Below are 17435 nucleotides of genomic sequence, written 5' to 3'. Positions count from 1 at the left end.
AGTGTGTGTGTTCCACTGATGTATGGATGAGGGAACCATTGTAAGTAGTGTATCGAGCAGTGTAAGTCACCGCGGTGAATAAGGTGTGTGGGGTGGTAACACTACATAGAGTTCATGGGAAGTCGCTTTGGAGGATAGTGTCTGCTAAATAAATAAATGTTAAATAAATTTTTATTTATTTATTTATAACTTTTGCACATGAAGTCAAAGGCTGGATTCTAAGGACTGGTGTACCGTTAAATGTTGACATACATTATGAGCTAAACAGTGATAGAGTACAGATCTTGGATCCTGCTGCTGTTTCTAGTAAAAAAAAACAGAACATTACAAATTAACTAGTAGAAGCCAAGAAATTAATTACAAGCCTAAAACGGATATGTTATTACTAAAAAAAAAGCATAGCACACAAGCGCTAAATATTTACAGATGGAGATGAGCAACGTCTCGGTGAGATTTTAGTAAGAGTGCGGTGCATCATGATTTGATGGGATACTTAAATTCGCTCGCTCACTCGCTCACTATCGAGAGCTGCTTATCCTGTTCAGAATGTTTTAAATGGAATTACTTTGACATAAATGCCACTATTGTTGGCGAAAACTATGTTAAATTAAATCATCTAAAATGTAACGTTCACTCAGAGCTCCAAGTTTGTACTCACCGGGACAAAGCGCTCTTTTTCATCCTCAGCTCTTCATTCTCGGTCATCTGAGAGTGATGCTCAATTTTCTGCTCCCAGAAATTCATTATCAAGCATTTGTCATGAATCTTTGCTACATTCATTATCTAAAACAAACAAAAAGTAAACTAAGAACAAAGAGACTTGTAACCTGTCTTAAGGATCGGGTAGCACGATATATTTTCAAGAACTCTCCACTGGATAGGAAATTATGTGCTAATTTATTTAACAAGTGAACATTTTTTAGGGCGAAAAGGTAGTACTGAGGTGAAATTTGACAAGTATAAAATTTCCATAGCTTAGAGCATGAGGAAGTTCTACTTTTGGTACACTATTTTTACACTAAGAGACGCGGTATTCACACGACAGGATGTAAGAATTCTATCTGACAACAGAAGAGTTTAGAATTAATTAGCCTTGCAGTCTGAGCTTTTTCAATGCAATTTCTTGCTTCTTTTCAAAAGTGGTTTCATTAGTTAATTTTATTCTCTTATGCATATCACGAGCTCATTCTTGAGAGAAATGTGATTTAGATGCATATAGTTAATGCTGTATAATAAATATTTCTTTATTTATTTATCAACTTTTAGTGATTATTCTAGTCTACCATCCAGCTCGGGCTACTTTCATTTGAACCTATTCATAGCTATTAGAAGACGCTGTAAGCTACATATCTGCTTTGTAAATAAAACTTTGAAAAGTGACGGTAATAAGTTTGAAATGAGTGAAAAGCATGAAAAAGTAACTGGGAATACTGCAGTTGTTAGTATGATAATGATTTATAAATCTGCATTTCTTTATACCTATTTTGATTATGTCATTATACAGTATGTGAAAATCTGTAACATGTATTTTGATATATTATTTACAATTCCCGTTAGGAAAAAATTAAGATGACATTGTATTTGTATCCTTCAGTAGCCTAAATAACCTAGCCAAGATGCCTTAGGTGCTTTACCTGTCAGAACCTATTTCATCCACCTTGTTTGTTGCAGTCCAAGCAATGCCCCTTTCTGGTGCCACCCTGATCTGAAACCAACAGGTAAAAGTAATGCTCTACGCCCAGAGAGACAGAGACTTACTGCTGTGTGTGCTGCTCCACGCCGATGCCTGGGAGAGACGGACTCTCGACGGGCCTCTCTGCGCTCCTTGTCTAAATGTATGAAATTTATGCATAAACCTCCAACACCAATCCCAAAAGTCTCCTCCCCTGCTTTTTCAAATTGGGTTTGGAAAGTAGGGAGGGGGCTTTCAAGATTGTTCTGGTGGTTTGTAAACGAGCCTGTTAAAATTGGGAATATGGAAACAAACTGCTCTCACTGGAATCCAGCGTAGGGTCTTAACCCCTTCCCACTGGCACCTTCTCCCAAGCACACACACCATCCTACAAGAGAGGAGTCTGCAGTGGTCATTCCAGTGTTACACAACACATCGTTTAGCGTGGCGTTTTAAGAAGCTGGCACCACGGACGGAGAATGTGAGAGCTGGCACCGCAGCCGTGGATCGCATTACTGAACAACTGATGCCTGTATCTTGTGTTCCTCAGCGTCCTGAAATCAAAGGGCAACGATGGACTGGTCAGTAGTGAGGGACCTCTTCATTTCCACGGAGCAGGAGGGAAACACAGGGTTACCACTGATTTGTGTTTACTCACTATGCGAGGCAATATGCGCATCCGCTGTTCTTAATGCTAACAGGAAGGGGATTTCCTGGTAAAAAAAGAAAAAATATTAATAATGGGGGGGTGAGGTGGCGCAGCAGATTTGGCCGGGGCCTGCTCTGTGGTGGGTCTGGGGTTCAAGTCCCGCTTGGGGTGCCTTGCGGCGGACTGGCGTCCCGTCCTGGGTGTGTCCCCTCCCCCTCTGGCCTTATGCCCTGAGTTGCCGGGTTAGGCTCCGGTTCCCTGCGACCCTGTATGGGACGTGTGTGTGTGTGTGTGTGTGTGTATACTTACTTGGTGTTTTTTGTATAAACAGTTATAGGCCTACCAGTTAATACAAGCGAAAAAGTTGGTTTTGTCACATTAGAAGTTACAAGAAATTAGTAAAGACAAAATAGTGTTCCACACAGATCTGCATCCGTTCTCTGTCACTTGTCTAATTATACTACTGATCCCAGTAAATGTAAGACAGGTTACAGTAGAATTTCAACTTTGAAACAAAACCCACATAAAACAATGAAATGGGAAAAGAAACAAATCGTGCAAGGGAAAAGATGCTCTTTCGCTCAAACCAGCCTTGGAGCTCTGAGATGAAAGGTGAACCTGCCAGTACAAAGACATAAAAATCAGTAATGACAGAATACGTTCAGTATTTCTTCATTTAAAATATCAACAGATGATGTTAAAAACTCTTGTAAGCGTTAAATACCTCTTGAATGAATCATTGCAATGCTGTGTTTTAGAGAAATAATCTTTCTGGAATTACTGTTCAGTCCTGATTATCTAGCTTCTGGCTTCGGGTTATTTTTGAATGTCAGAAATCTCCCAAAATGCTTTTAATTGAAAATCCCTCTAGTTCAGAACTGTGTGCAAGCGTAATGTTCAGGGAGGGACAAACATCCCTGTTTCGTAATGAAGTTCGTCCCTCCCTGAACGTCGTACTCCACACGTGTCGTGACTTTCCATTTTATTTTGCCTTTAGGTTTTGTTTTAAAAACAACTCCTCTTCACCTTTATCTTAGCTGATTTCCATTCCGCACCTCCTTCCACAAGCTTCCGATCGTACCCATCCTCTGTTAAGAACTCTGGTAGACTATTGAAAAACTTGAACAAAAAAACTACGACTGCATCCCCTCAAGCCGCAGCTCTCCTCACACTGTGTTTTGCCCAGCAGGACACTAAACAATTTTACACTTTACACATTTTTTAACCAGAAAGACTTTAAATCGGGCTCCTTTTTGAGGAGCACTAACGCAAAGCTCCCCTGGGGACGTGAAATTACGGCCTTTTGCTCAGAAGCTTTGTTCCTTAATCGCGCACATTCCTGCGTGCTGCAATGTGCGTGCGAACACCTTGGGTCTTACCATATGGACGATTTGTCTCTTCTCTGGTTTCCCCAACACATCGCAGTGGACCCTCAGGGGGTGAATGAGCTCCTGTTTGACATACAGGACAACACATCCTGTAAATCTGCTTTTGGATGTCTTTGTGTCACATCCACGCCCACAGCACAAGCAACAGCACCTGACTCCGCACTAACTCATGAGTAATCACTCACCTTATAAAGACCCTCTTCAGCTCCGGTACCCCTGCGGAATCTCGTTTGAGACAACCGCCCTTTCTCGTGTTCCTACATGCACTTTCGCTCTGTCCACGGTCTCCGGTTTTTTGACTCCTTGCTTCGTTCTCCGACCGCGTCCACGGATCTTCGTTCCTGTCCCGTTCACCGATCGACCGACCCTTCGCCTGTCCCTGGTTTTGAGAACTCGCCTCTTCCCTCAACTTCTGACAAACAACGCTGCGCTTGGGTTCGGCCATCCCGGCTCCCTGTGTTCCGCGTGACACCCTGCAAGAATAAGCAGGTCGCAAATGCTTCAACATTTAGCGCCATCGAGTTCTGCTTATTCTTATGCGAGTGATTCAGATCAGCCCGATGCATCATGCTATATTTATGCCCATTTTATTGATCTGTGGCACACATTCAAAGTTATTTCAACAGTCAGCACGTGATGTAGCAAGTAATGAGTGGAATTGGGCCTCCATCCTCCGATGGCAAGAGCGCCTGTGTCATGCGGACTTGCAGTGCCCAAGTGTTCATACGCATCATGGCATCTAATGGGTTCCTCGCTTTAAAAATGGCATCTGCGTTTGTTGAGGAAACAGCTTCTGGGCTTGTTTCTCTGAAGGTAACACTGGGTGTCAGTCTTGTACTGTGACTCAGAGCCTTCCTGATAAGTGGCATCAAGTGAACACGGGCAACAGTGGTCACCGTTAACGGCTTGTCATGTGTACTGATGGGCCTGCGGGAAACACACAGGGTCAATGTGGAACTGGTGGATTTCTGAACAGTAGAAGACAATTTCAAATTCAGATGATTGTGGGCCACACTTTACCTGAACTGCCATTTCAGCCGTATAATACGGTTAAAATTCCAACGCGACTGGGCGCGTCCATGCGATTGCGGATCGTCCCGTTTTTCTTTTTTCCGTCATCTATCCCGAGCATCACCATCTTTTTTCGAGAGAATCTAGTCTTTGCATCGTGGGTCCAAAGTATGATCATCTCAATCTCATCGCATGTGTTTCCAATGAAAGTTCTGGCTTGATCTGAGCCGACATCCATCTGTTTGTCTTCCTGGCTGTCCTGGACATCGATTTTCAGTCTCCTCCAGCACCAGAGTTCAATGAAGTCTATGTTTTTCATGGGCTGTTTTTTAAATGTCCAGCTTTCACATCCACATAGAGGTTACATTACTTGAGCAATACTAACCTATACACTTATACAATCCACGAATAAAAGATGGGCAAAATATGAAAAATTCTGTTAAATTTAAATTTCAAAGCGAGTGCCACATGTCACCAGTTAAGAATATGCAATTACGGAAAAAAGGTTTCGCCGAATACAGATGCTTATGCATATTCATTAGCCGGAGGGCCACTGTTTGCCTCATTCTGACTCCTTTTCGCTAACAGTATGCATTCACTTATTGTAACTGTAAACCATTCACAACCAAAATACCTTGCAGGCCCACCTGCTCATGAATATTAATGAGTACAGTTAGAACATAGCATTACTCTCGAAGCAGTATCTGCAACTGTTCGGTAGTGACAGAAATGAATGTATAATTTTGCGAGGATCTGAGTTACCTCAGCTGTCATGAACTGGGAACTGCTGGCACTCATTCTCTGGCAATTAGTTAGCAGATGGCTCCCTCCAAGATACTAGTAATTTTCAGTCTGCTAACAATTTCTATGAGGCCGCCATTCTGCCTCTCTATGGGCGTGTCACTTCTCAAATGGTAGAAATGCACATTTTTCCATTTTGAAAAACAAACGGGGGGTGCGGTGGCACAGCGGGTTTGGCCAAGTCCTGCTCTCTGGTGGGTCTGGGGCTCGAGTCCTGTTTGGGGTGCCTTGTGATGGACTGGCGTCCTGTCCGGGGTGTGTCCCCTCCCCCTCCAGCTTTACGCCCTGTGTTGCTGGGTTAGGCTCTGGCTTGCCGCGACCCCACTGGGGACAAGTGGTTTCAGACAGTGTGTGTGTGTGTGTGTGTGTGTGAAAAACAAACACATGATCGATTACAGTTCCAGTGGCTTAGTTCCGCAGTTAGGAGAAGACGTGATCCAACATATTTATTCGCACTTACCCACTATAAATAACTCTTTGCCTAGTGCAGGATTAACACAGACAATATGTACACTCCATACAGACTGAACCGGGATCAACCCTATAGCAAATTACACAGTTTAGGTGCTGTGAGCCATCCGCGCTACCGCATGATTGGGGTCATAAGAGTTAAAAACCTAACAAAGGGTACAACAGCTAGGGCCCTTGTGGGACATGAACCGACAACCTTCAGATCACAAGCACGTGTCCTTTACCGTTACACTTCTTCGAACTACATGCATGCTTTTTCTTTTTACGTTCCAAATGTGCTGTATGTTGACATGGCAACCGTGATCAAAATGTCAGGTTATGTTAACCAAACACCGCTAGTGTTAACAAATCAACATGTGATCTGAAAGATTATGTTTGGCACCATGTCCTCGGCCTAATGGACCACTGTGAAATACGTTACATACTATGCATCTCATAATGTCATCGCACCAAGTTTTTCCCCCGTATGCAGTCTTAAGTCTTTGGCAAAACAATACATCAGTGACAGAAAGGTTTTTACAGGTGTTACCCCTTATTAAAGACAGTGTTTTGCAAGCTTACTGGACATGAGTGTAATGTGAACTTTGACTTTCATGTACATGGCAATGATCGGGTGACGATTTTCGTGACAGATCAAATGGTTGCTTCCAAAAAATACACATTTGTGATGTAAAAATGACTTGCTCACTTCTCCACTGACTTGGTTAGACTGGCCTCTGAGCTAGTCCCCCTGTTGCGTTCTGATGGTGACATTTAATCACTCAACACCCATTACGCTGCAGCTCTCTGGCGATGGCTTTCATCAAAGTCCACCCATGTGATACGACGCGGCATACAATATGTCTCAAGAGAGTAAAAATAGCATCCAGGTCATGCGGGCAGGCTAAATGCAGCCGTCTCATACAGATACGTATCACTCCCTGCCTCTGTAAACAACTTGTGGAAGCATAATAGTACAGAATTGTCTTCATACACCGGTAAGCAAAGCTACATCATTGTTTATTTTGTCAATCAGCATCAACGTGTTCTATGTAGAATTGCATTTTGTACAGTTAGCCCGTTGTAATGTGTGCTGGTAGCAGAAACAATTCCAGAATAAGTTGTAGTAGAATGCTGTCTGCAGCCAGTGTTGTACCAGCATTAGAAATACTAGTAATATAAAAGTGCTCATATAGACAAAAATGACAACCAGTGTTAAAAGTACAAATGTTTATTAGAATATTGTTTTTGTGAACTAGCCGTATATTGGAAGATTTTTTTAAATAGATTTAAATCTTCCAATATTGGAAAAAGAAAATGTGTAAATACTCTGTTCGTAATGCTTTCAGTTATAGGTAAATATCACATGTAATGCAAAAAATAATCTTAGCAGATAAACATATAGTATTACTCCAGAGAATGTATTACAAAGCAAATTTCCATAATCCTAGGAAATCCATCTGAAAAATTTAATATATTTCCCCACCTATTGGAGGTTGTCAGTTCACCCTCTTAACCCCAGTATGATGGTTAAAACACAAAAATTTTATTTAGCTGTGAGCAAGAATGAACCAGTCGTAAATGGTGAGTATTCGGGTGTTCGTTCAGGCCGTGTTATATTTAGGGTTAATTTCAGAAGAAGCACTGAAATAGTGAACTGATTGAAGCAGACAGAGCTACTTGAGTGGGAAACTTGAACTTGTTCATTATATTCGGGGACAAACATGTCTGAAAGGCACTCGAAAGAGCCTGGAAGCTGCTTTGGCCCTGTGAGTCATTAGCTAACTTTAGCAATGTTTTAGACTTACAGCGTAGGTGACAATGTTGGTGACTGCCAGCTTCTTCACCTAACACCCTTTTAAAAGCTTTAGTAAGGGAATGATACGAACACGGATAAGAAAAAGGAGACGTGCAAATGATAGCAGCGTGCGCTGTGGTGGTTATTTACTTGCGGTGCAAAGGTTGCGGGTCCAAATCGCAGAAAAGGCTTTGTAGTTGTAACCTTCAATGAACATACATAAATATAAATTCATTTCCAAGCATTAAGCTCCTTTAAAGAAGCTGATTTTAATGCAACATGTATTTGTACTGGACAAACTGTAAAATGTAGAATGTAAAAAAAGCTACTGGGACCTGATCAACCAGTTACAACGATTAAATGGCTAAGGTTCATTATAACACATTATTTGAATGTAAGAAAATGTTTCATTAAGTTCTTTTTAATGGGTTTCTTAGATCAGGGTCATTTTCCATTTGTGATTTAAACCTGAATTTTATCATTCAAATTTTGCAATATGGCCCTTGACTGCTCAGAGCACACGGCCTCAATAAATCTGTCGGGCACCTGCAGACAACCGGTTGCCAGCAGGACACATCAGTTCTCCTGTCTGTCCATGTGGTGCCCGTGAAAAAGAGATAGAGTTGGTGAGGATGTCACACTTAGGAGCACGCATCGGCTGACCTCTGGCTCTTGCCAGACTTGCGGCTAACTTATAATGTTAATTAGTGGAATTTTTAACGATTTGCCCATTTTATACAGCAGCAGGTTCCTCTTTATCAATTCAGGGTGAGAATCTTGATTAAGGGTGCTATACAGGAGTGGGGATTCAAACCTGGAACCCGCAGACTGAAAGTCGCTCTGTTAACCACGCCATATGCTGCCCGGTCTTAGCTTATGATTCACCATTGTTGGCTTTTTCACACCTATTGTTTTTGCTTGCAGGAGTGTCCATTATGAAAGGGCAAAGGATCCTTGACATACCCGTGTGCGACCTCTCTCTGATCCGTAACCTCTGGGAGATCAGAGTGAAAAAGTACCGACAAAGACAACGAAAAGAGCAGGAGAGAATACAGAAAAGTGCTCTTGCAAGGTAAGAATGGCAGGAATGTAGAATATAATTTGATGTAGAGCATTTCTGTCAAAGGGGAGCGTGGTGGTGCAGCAGGTTGGACTGAGTCCTGCTCTCCGGTGGGTCTGGGGTTTGAGTCCCGCTTGGGGTGCCTTGTGATGGACTGGTGTCCCCTCCCCCTCCAGCCTTGTGCCCTGTGTTGCCAGGTTAGGCTCCAGCTCCCCGCAACCCTGTATGGGACTAGCGGTTCAGGCGATGTGTGTGTGTGTGCATTTCCATCATTAATCATTCCTTATTTAGGTTGGCAATTGCTCTTTTTAAGACAAACTCAATTCAGCAGGAATTATACGGAACAATAAGTAAAGTAGGGTGGTGCAGGGGTGCAGAAATTAACACTGCTGCCTCACAGCACCTGGCTGGAGTGAGAGAATGTCAGTTTGATCCCCGCTCAGATATTTGTGTAGTTTGCATGTTCTCGCCGTGTGTGAATGGGTGGGTAACTGCGTATGAGTGGCTACCCTGCGATGGACTGGCGTCCCGTCCGATGTGTACCCTACCTCAGTCGTGCGCCCAGTCCTTCAGGGACAGGCTTCAGTTTACTGTGACCCTGATCAGGGTAAGCAGTTGTTGAAATTGGATGGATAAACAATAATTTCATAGCACAAAAAATACAAGTGTGTGGGGCTATCTTGCAATGGACTAGCGTCCCATCCAGTGTGTGCTCTGAGTACGCCGAGTAACCTAGCAGCCAATGCTTTCAGGAAAGGGTCTGGACAATTGCGAGTTATTGACAAGCAGTTATTGATAGGGAGTGAGCGGGTGAACCCCGTTTGCTCAAACCTCGTGTTGAGGCGAAAAAGATAATTGACAAAGTATGACGTGTGAGGAGGAAAACACTTGTGTGTGGCCGTGTGTCTGTGATTAACTTTCCGAGGAACCCTGGAGAATTGTTAACTGCTAACACAGCTGCTGGTTCGCAGGATCAATCAGCAATGGCAATATCGCATCGAGTGCAAGACCATGAAGGCCACCGAGGTCTGTGAACTTCAGCACTACTTGGAGAGGAGGTCTCATGGGATTTCAAGCCTACACTTGTGCCAAGACATTCCTTTTGAGACAGGCAAGTGAAGCACGTGCTTTATGTGACCACAGGATGTATAAAGAAAACTGTCAGAGCAGCTTAGGGGACATAAACGTGAAAATGTAATTAAAGCTCTGAAGGATGTTTAATGACAGTATATAAAAATAATACAGTACATTTAGCTAAGATATGTACTATAAAATCATATACGGGTGTGTCCCACTCTCTGCCCTCCCGGTATCAGCACTTTTGCTAGAACACTTCTTGAAAATGAATACCCTTCTTTGCTGTCTGCCCTGATCCCTCCTGCTGTAACACCTTTTTGTCCAAGTGTCTCGGAAACAATGGAAAATCCGACTCTAAGAACATGTTTGTATTTTGCTTGTATTTATTTGAATTTTCTTATTTAAACGGACAAAAAATGGTACAAAACATATTGTTGCAGCTGTGATGGGAGCGGTGGCCCTGCAGTAATGCAATAGTGCTGCTGTGGATTTACTTAGTTGTTGGGCAACCATCATGGGGAGTTGTAGGATATTAGTGACTGTCATGTTGTTCTGGCATTTGACAAATTTTCGACGGGCATCTGTGTATTGTGAGTACTGCTGTGTAATGACGTGGAGGTGCAATGAAGCTCGTGTTCCGACGCTCTCGATCCATCTTTCCGTATTAGCGCTGTCAGCACGATCCGGGCTGGTTGTTACAATATTTCTGGGAAAATTCAATAAATAGCCTATAGTGTACTGATGTACTTTATTATTGTGATTATTTTTTTAAAGTGTTTTATATCATTTTTATTAGAGACATTTGTCAGAGTTAGTAGGGTTTTCGGAATGGTCTGGTAACTGACTGTAGTTTTCCTCGTAAGGAATAATGGAAAATGGGCTCCTGCTATCCGCCTTTTCATTAACCACCCCATTTTCAGGAACAGATTATGGACAGACAGCACTGTACACCTGTACTGCCGTTCAGTACGCAAAAATTTTGAACGGATTGTCTTGAATTAATAAGCATCGGATGTTGATCATTCAACCTTGCACCCAGTGCTTCCGGGATTGGCTCCGGTTCACCGCTACCCTGCTAAGGACAAGCAGTCATTGACATTGGATAGCTGGATGTTGATCAGAATAATGGATTTTAGGTCTCTCAACAAAGATGAGTTCCACAGATGTTAAATAATAAAGATTTGTGGCAGTTTACTTTACTAGCATAACAAACCACTTTCTGTTTTTAAAGAAACATTGAACATCATAGAGGCGTGAAGTTTATAGTACCCAACCTTTCCCTTGCCTTAGGGGAAAATGCATAAAAGGAGATTATTGGTGCAATTCAATTACTTAGTGTGAAATGTCATGAGGGAAATTGAAAAGTAGATTAAATGAGTCAGGAAATATGATGATTCTCTGGAGAAAATATCTCTGCAACTTCAAACCTCGAAGCACAAAATGTATGGTTACAGACTTCTATAGCTTAAATTTCAGTAATGCTTGGTGTTAAATTTAATAAGACTAATTTAATAACACTAAGTGGATACATTCTGAGGGTGTGATTCTATGGAATGAAGCAAACCAGTCTACTTATGTAATTATTTCCTTTCAGAGCCGGATGAAAAAACTGAAATTGAAGAAAAGAGGTACATTTTTGAGATAACTGGAGAAAAATGGATGGTAATTCTTTTTTCTAGTTCTTACGAAGGTGTGCTGACAACTTTCAGGATTAAATTCTAAAAACTAACTGAAGCATAATTAGATTTTTCACAGATCCCTGAATACGGTTCATCTTAACTTCATCAGCTTTTTTATGTAACATTTACTGTTTTGCGCTTTGCCTGTAATTAAATGAAGACGCTCACCACGTGTAGATGTCTGAAGCATTATTAAATGGTCTTTTTTAGGAACTCCCAGATTATATTCGAGAAATGACATACCTACGGGAATGGCACGTAAGGGGGACCAGCATTCACAAAATCCCAGCATATATTGAGGAATTTCAGGAGCTTCGTGTCATTGAAGTGCCTAGAAATGGAATCGAAGAATTACCAGTGGAACTTGGTGAATGCCCCTTGAAATAATATTTTACATTTGTGACTGCAATGAAACACAGCTCCTTTGTATCACGGTTAGCAATACCTCACAAATTAACTTCCTAAATTTATACAGCCCAGGAGGTGCCATCAAAAGACATAAATAAATCTTACTCACCAGATCATTAAAAACTCTTAAAATCAGATTATATTTAACCAAAGCGGTTTCATTCTGAATGGGAACAGAGCATGGACATTGATATTTAAGTGTCTGGCCCTGTTGAAGCTATGGATAGTTGCATGGATTAATTCCATTTATTCATCTGTTTTCTTGGGTGTATACTTTGGCTTTGTGCACACACAGTTTACTATGTTGTGTGCAGGCTTTGCTATCTTACATTTAGATTTATTCATTTAACAGATGTTCTTCTCCAAAGCAATGTCCATCTCAGAAAAAAAATAGTGTATTGCATTATATTGTGGCCTTGTTTAAAAAAATGCATTTTCTGACAACACCTCCTGGACTCATGCAAATCAGTTTCCAGCAGTCCTGTTACATATTATATCTGTCCACCTGCAAACTTGTACCCACTTGGAAGACTTAGGGAGCATAGTTCTGTAATTCTTACTGCTGTCTGTCTGCCATGTCATATATTGAAGGATACTGTCCACTGTGTAAGAAAGCTGGAATCTCCTAATTCCCAAAAGATCCAGCACCTGACATTACCCTCAGAAGGGCTGTACCTGAAACCCGAGACTCTGTACCCCTATGGGAAAATGGACAAATTGTAGGGGACTACTCCATTTCCCAAATGTTGGAACTGGAACTGGATGGAAACTGAGCTATGAAAAGGCCATCAATAAAATATAATGATATGAGCGATGTCAAAGAGTGATATGATGAGATACTCTATTAAGGGACTTAGTTTTGAAAATGCAGGGACTGCATAAACTCACCTGGTCATTGCCAGTATTACTGAGTAATTTGATGTACCCTGTATTTACTGCAACTTGTGATTGTATGACAGAACTCTCCCGATGTGCTCAATTTCTCTCTGTACTGATTTATTCCACAGAGAGATGTAATAGAAATCCTTTCCCAGATTCAGACCCAGTGTGTTCAGTAGCTCCACTTAGATAAAAATGGACAATAATCACAATCTCACAACATATAGGCCACAGTCTAACAATTCCTTTGGGTTTATGTTCTTTCTCATTTGCATGAATTGCACCTTATTGTGACAGTGTTTTTATTTAGGAAATTTACTGTATACATACACGTATAAGAGCATAATATTTTAAAAATTAAAAATTTAAAAAATGATATATGATCGCCCGATTAACGACTGCTGTTAGAATTCATTTCAGTCTTGTATCTTTTCACCAGGCAAGCTGATTAACCTGAGAGAACTGAATGCCAGCTACAACAAACTGTCGAGCATTCCACCAGAATTAGGGGACTGCGAGAACTTGGAGAAACTTGAGTTAATCTCAAACCTTGACCTCGGTGAACTTCCGTTTGAGGTAAACAAACATTTCTAACGCCCTTCAGACTCCAAGACATTTGCTCACTCTTGACCACTCTGTCCTTCTTTTGCTACTCAATAATCATATATAAAAATATTTAAAAACCACCATCTCTGCAGATAAAAAAAACCTTCTCACTAATTTCTGAGAAGCAGCATTTTGCAAAAAAAGTTTTAGTAATTATGGTCTAATTTAGTAAATACAGCAACTATGATTAAAATTGGCAATGAAATTCATGAGGCTTTTTTTTAATGTATACTTGTTTATAGTATGTAAGATTTGCATTGTAAACACTGACTCCTTGTGTTGATAATATTTTTTTAATTTCAGTAAGTTTAAAGTATTTTTTTAGTTTTAATGTTGTTAGAAGTTAATAAAAATCTTAATTAACCTGACAGAGTCTTTTTTTTATTTATTGCAATTTTGTTAGATACACAGCAGAGAAATTGTCTGTATTATAAAGCTTTGGATTTCCAAACAGACTTTTGGTCCCTGTTGTGTTTGTAAGGGGAGGACCCAGTGCGTTCGATAAAGTTTCTACATGCGTTGAATAACCATGAGTTACGGATATCGGAATAATTGTTTAGCCATGTCTGGAAATAAATTGTGACAATCTATGAACTGGATCCAAAAGTAAGAAGACTCTCGTTCATTCAAGATTTTTTCATTTCTTTGTTTTCATATTTGTGAAATTAGACAGTACTCAGGTTGCCCTGACCTTTTCTTTCATTTTCAGCTCAGCAATCTGAAGAAACTGACATACTTGGACATATCTGCTAATAGGTTCCACAGCGTGCCTATCTGTGTTCTCCGCATGTCGAGCCTACAGTGGCTGGATATCAGTAACAACCTGCTCAGTGATTTGCCCCAAGATATTGACAGGTCAGTGGAACTTCAGGAGAACTGTTTTGGAGAAGAAGGCTTGGTTTGTGCCAAAAAAAGAATTCAGGCTGCCCTTATATAAAAAAGCTCATTTTAGAATAATTTGAATAAGCAGATGTAATTTGTACCCTAAAATTTCCATAATGAGTTATCAACTCATATGTACCATAAATCATTTTCATGAGCAGAGGTTCAGCTGTAACAGCACTATAGAATTACAGCAAATGCCACTGCTTATATCTGAGGACCTATTCAAGATCCTTCATTGCAGCTCTACCAAATGTTAGTTTCCTCTTTGTCTTTTGACTCTGTATTTCGGACAAAAATTTGAAGCCAACTTAGCCAGAGAGATCCTAAGGCAGGAGTTATGTATTTTCCATCCATCCATCCATCCATCCATCCATCCATCCATCCATCCATCCATCCCATTTAAAATATGGGTAATTAATTCATTTAATGATTATTCACTTTGCCAGCAGATCTTGAGGAATTAGTTATGACTGATCAATGAGGAAGTCCATATTGTAAAGCTGAATTCCTAATAATTGTGTTTTTAATAAAACACTGTAGCTTTATGAGGAGGAAGATTATATGCAGCACATTTCATTATCTCAGTTTCAAATAAATCTCAGTTATCTTTAATTTTTTTTTTTTAGGTTACAGGAATTGACATCATTGTTCCTTCACAAAAACAAGATAACATACTTGCCAATGGCTCTGGCTGATATATCCTCACTCAAGATGGTTGTGGTCAGTGGTGATCAGATTGTCTGTTTACCCTCACGCTTATGTGAGGATCCAGCTATTAAGTAAGTGTAACTGGTATGCATGATGTTTCTGCTTCTATAAAAATAAGTTCTTCTGGGTCCTGGCACATTAGCATTGACCATTCCATAAATATATGAGGTTGTCTTAATACAGCAGGAAAATATTCTGGTCACTCAATACAACCAAAGCTCTATATTTTCCCCATAAACAATAACTTTATTCTACCTGTTCAATGTCCAGTTGTATTAACATTAAATAACTTTAGTAGAATTAATAAATAAGTTTGTCTCATACAAAATACCCTTCTTTCAGATTCATCCGTCTTTTTGATAACCCCGTTAACTCCCAAAATGCAAAGGAGACAGAGAAGGAAACACGCAAGGAGCAGAACAAGCTGGATGAATTTGAGAAGGAGTTCATGCAGGCTTATATTGAAACAATCAAGGAAAGAGGTAAATTTGGATGAATGGATGAATGAATGATGTGTTGGCGAGTGTTTTCCAATGCAGGCTTAGGCTTCGGCTTAGGGGTCACCCATGAGGCATTCTGAGTTTCCAGACAAAATAAAAAGGCAGTCAGTTTTCTTGAGTTGAGAGAAATAGTTTATTTCATTTTCTTTAATTTAATTTTATTCATAACGTTTTTTTAATTCTTTTTTCTCAGTGTTCTGTACTTATCGTTATCACTAGAGAATAGTGATAATTGTCCTTTAATGTTTGTTACCAATCATCAATATAGGACTTTGTTAAGATGTATATAGTTAGTGACCCCAGGTAACCAAGTATGGCGTATGCATCTATGATAGGGTTGCTGCAAATCATGTCAGAATATTATAATGTTTTGAACACTGGTGAGTGGCAACTATATTCAGACAGAAAGTGACTGAATCATACAAAAAACAGACTTTACATTCATGACAATCGACAGTATTTCAGCGAAGCACTTTCAAAGGTGTGTATACCTAGAGTAACAGTCATTTAGCACCTGTGCAGTTTCAAATAGCCAGATCATGCATATACATAGACACACACACACACACACACACACACACACACACACACACACTTTCTGAGCCGCTTGTCCCATACGGGGTCGTGGGGAACCGGAGCCTACCCGGCAACACAGGGCGTAAGGCCGGAGGGGGAGGGGACACACCCAGGACGGGACGCCAGTCCATCGCAAGGCACCCCAAGCGGGACTCGAACCCCAGACCCACCGGAGAGCAGGATCCCACTCCAACCCACTGCGCCACCACGCACCCCCATCATGCATATATTTGAGCACCAAATAAAATATTTGTGAATTTTTGGCACAGTCCTCTTTGATGTGATCAACACTGATACATTTGTCTCTGTTTTTATTGGTACTGATCCATAAGATGTATACACAAGCTATAACAGTACAGTACGCCCACAGTAAGAGTGGCCCGTTTGCTAAACCGCGATGTTGAAAAGTTAACCCTCACCATAACCATGTAATCTAGATCTTCTGCTATTGAACATTCTTCTGTAAATATCAGAAAACTAAGTGAGAAAATGTAAACAATTATTATTAGGTATGATTGTCTCTTGAATGTATCTTATAAATATGTTTACCATTTATATTCCAGATACTGCTCCAAAGTACACAACCAAAGTGTCTCTCAGTTGCCTTCTGTAATGAAAAATGACTCAAGCTTATGGAAAAAAATTAGCAAAACAGGTAAAAGAAATGTGCGATAAGGTATTAATTACACTCATCCCCCGTTATTCACATACCCAGTCCAAGATTATTAATACCACTTACCGTTAATTGTTCCTGATTGTCATTTATATGGTCTGCTGCATCCTGTTTGGACCTGCGACATTTGGTCCTGGGCAACAAACTGAAATAATATGTAAAAATTGTGCAAAGCTGCTATGTCAGAGACTGTGAGAGGCACTATATTTTAACTTTCTTGTTATGCGTTTATCTAAATATGGCATATAGCCTTGGTCTTCTTCAAGACAATAAATACACACAGTCGCTGTGAGTTTATAATCTAAAATTATGCAGTGCTGCTAGAACGTATGTGAACCCTATAGCGATGGTCCTTATTCTTGTATTAAATATTAAAATACATGTATAAAATCTAAATCTTAAACCTTAAAATAAAGTTACAAAATGAATACATAATTATGATTTATACACCTAATTCTACTTGGTTTAACCAGCGCAACTTTGGATTTACTTTTTTTCTCACCCGTTCTACTTCTGTTTTCCTACTACGCACATGATTTCCCATAAAGCAAAATATGGAATTGGTCCTTACACATCTATTATTTTGGATGAGAAAGACTAGTTCTCATTAAATGA

General features: G+C 40.4%; 1 protein-coding gene across 1 annotated transcript; it reads left to right on the top strand.

Moving 5' to 3' along the window:
- The first annotated feature begins 6897 nt into the window (after positions 1-6897).
- lrrc2 (leucine rich repeat containing 2) lies at positions 6898-17206 on the top strand. Its single transcript, XM_018758334.2, has 10 exons — positions 6898-6969; positions 8694-8841; positions 9801-9940; positions 11501-11568; positions 11796-11952; positions 13312-13448; positions 14188-14333; positions 14990-15142; positions 15414-15553; positions 16711-17206. Exons 2-10 carry the CDS (start codon positions 8705-8707, stop codon positions 16758-16760), a joined length of 1128 nt encoding a protein of 375 aa, XP_018613850.1. The 5' UTR covers positions 6898-6969; positions 8694-8704; the 3' UTR covers positions 16761-17206.
- The last annotated feature ends 229 nt before the right edge of the window (positions 17207-17435 follow it).

The sequence above is a fragment of the Scleropages formosus genome, chromosome 17, assembly GCF_900964775.1.
Source record: "Scleropages formosus chromosome 17, fSclFor1.1, whole genome shotgun sequence".
Taxonomy (NCBI): domain Eukaryota; kingdom Metazoa; phylum Chordata; class Actinopteri; order Osteoglossiformes; family Osteoglossidae; genus Scleropages; species Scleropages formosus.
The sequence above is the reverse complement of the archived record's forward strand: the minus strand, read 5'-3'. Positions and strand labels throughout refer to the sequence as shown.

Bases quoted from the DNA above. Each gene is read 5' to 3' on its own strand.
- lrrc2 (XM_018758334.2), top strand. From the start codon at position 8,705: ATGAAAGGGCAAAGGATCCTTGACATACCCGTGTGCGACCTCTCTCTG. The intron at 14,334-14,989 runs GTCAGTGGAACT...TTTTTTTTTTAG, and splicing joins TTGCCCCAAGATATTGACAG to GTTACAGGAATTGACATCAT. The intron at 15,554-16,710 runs GTAAATTTGGAT...TTTATATTCCAG, and splicing joins TGAAACAATCAAGGAAAGAG to ATACTGCTCCAAAGTACACA.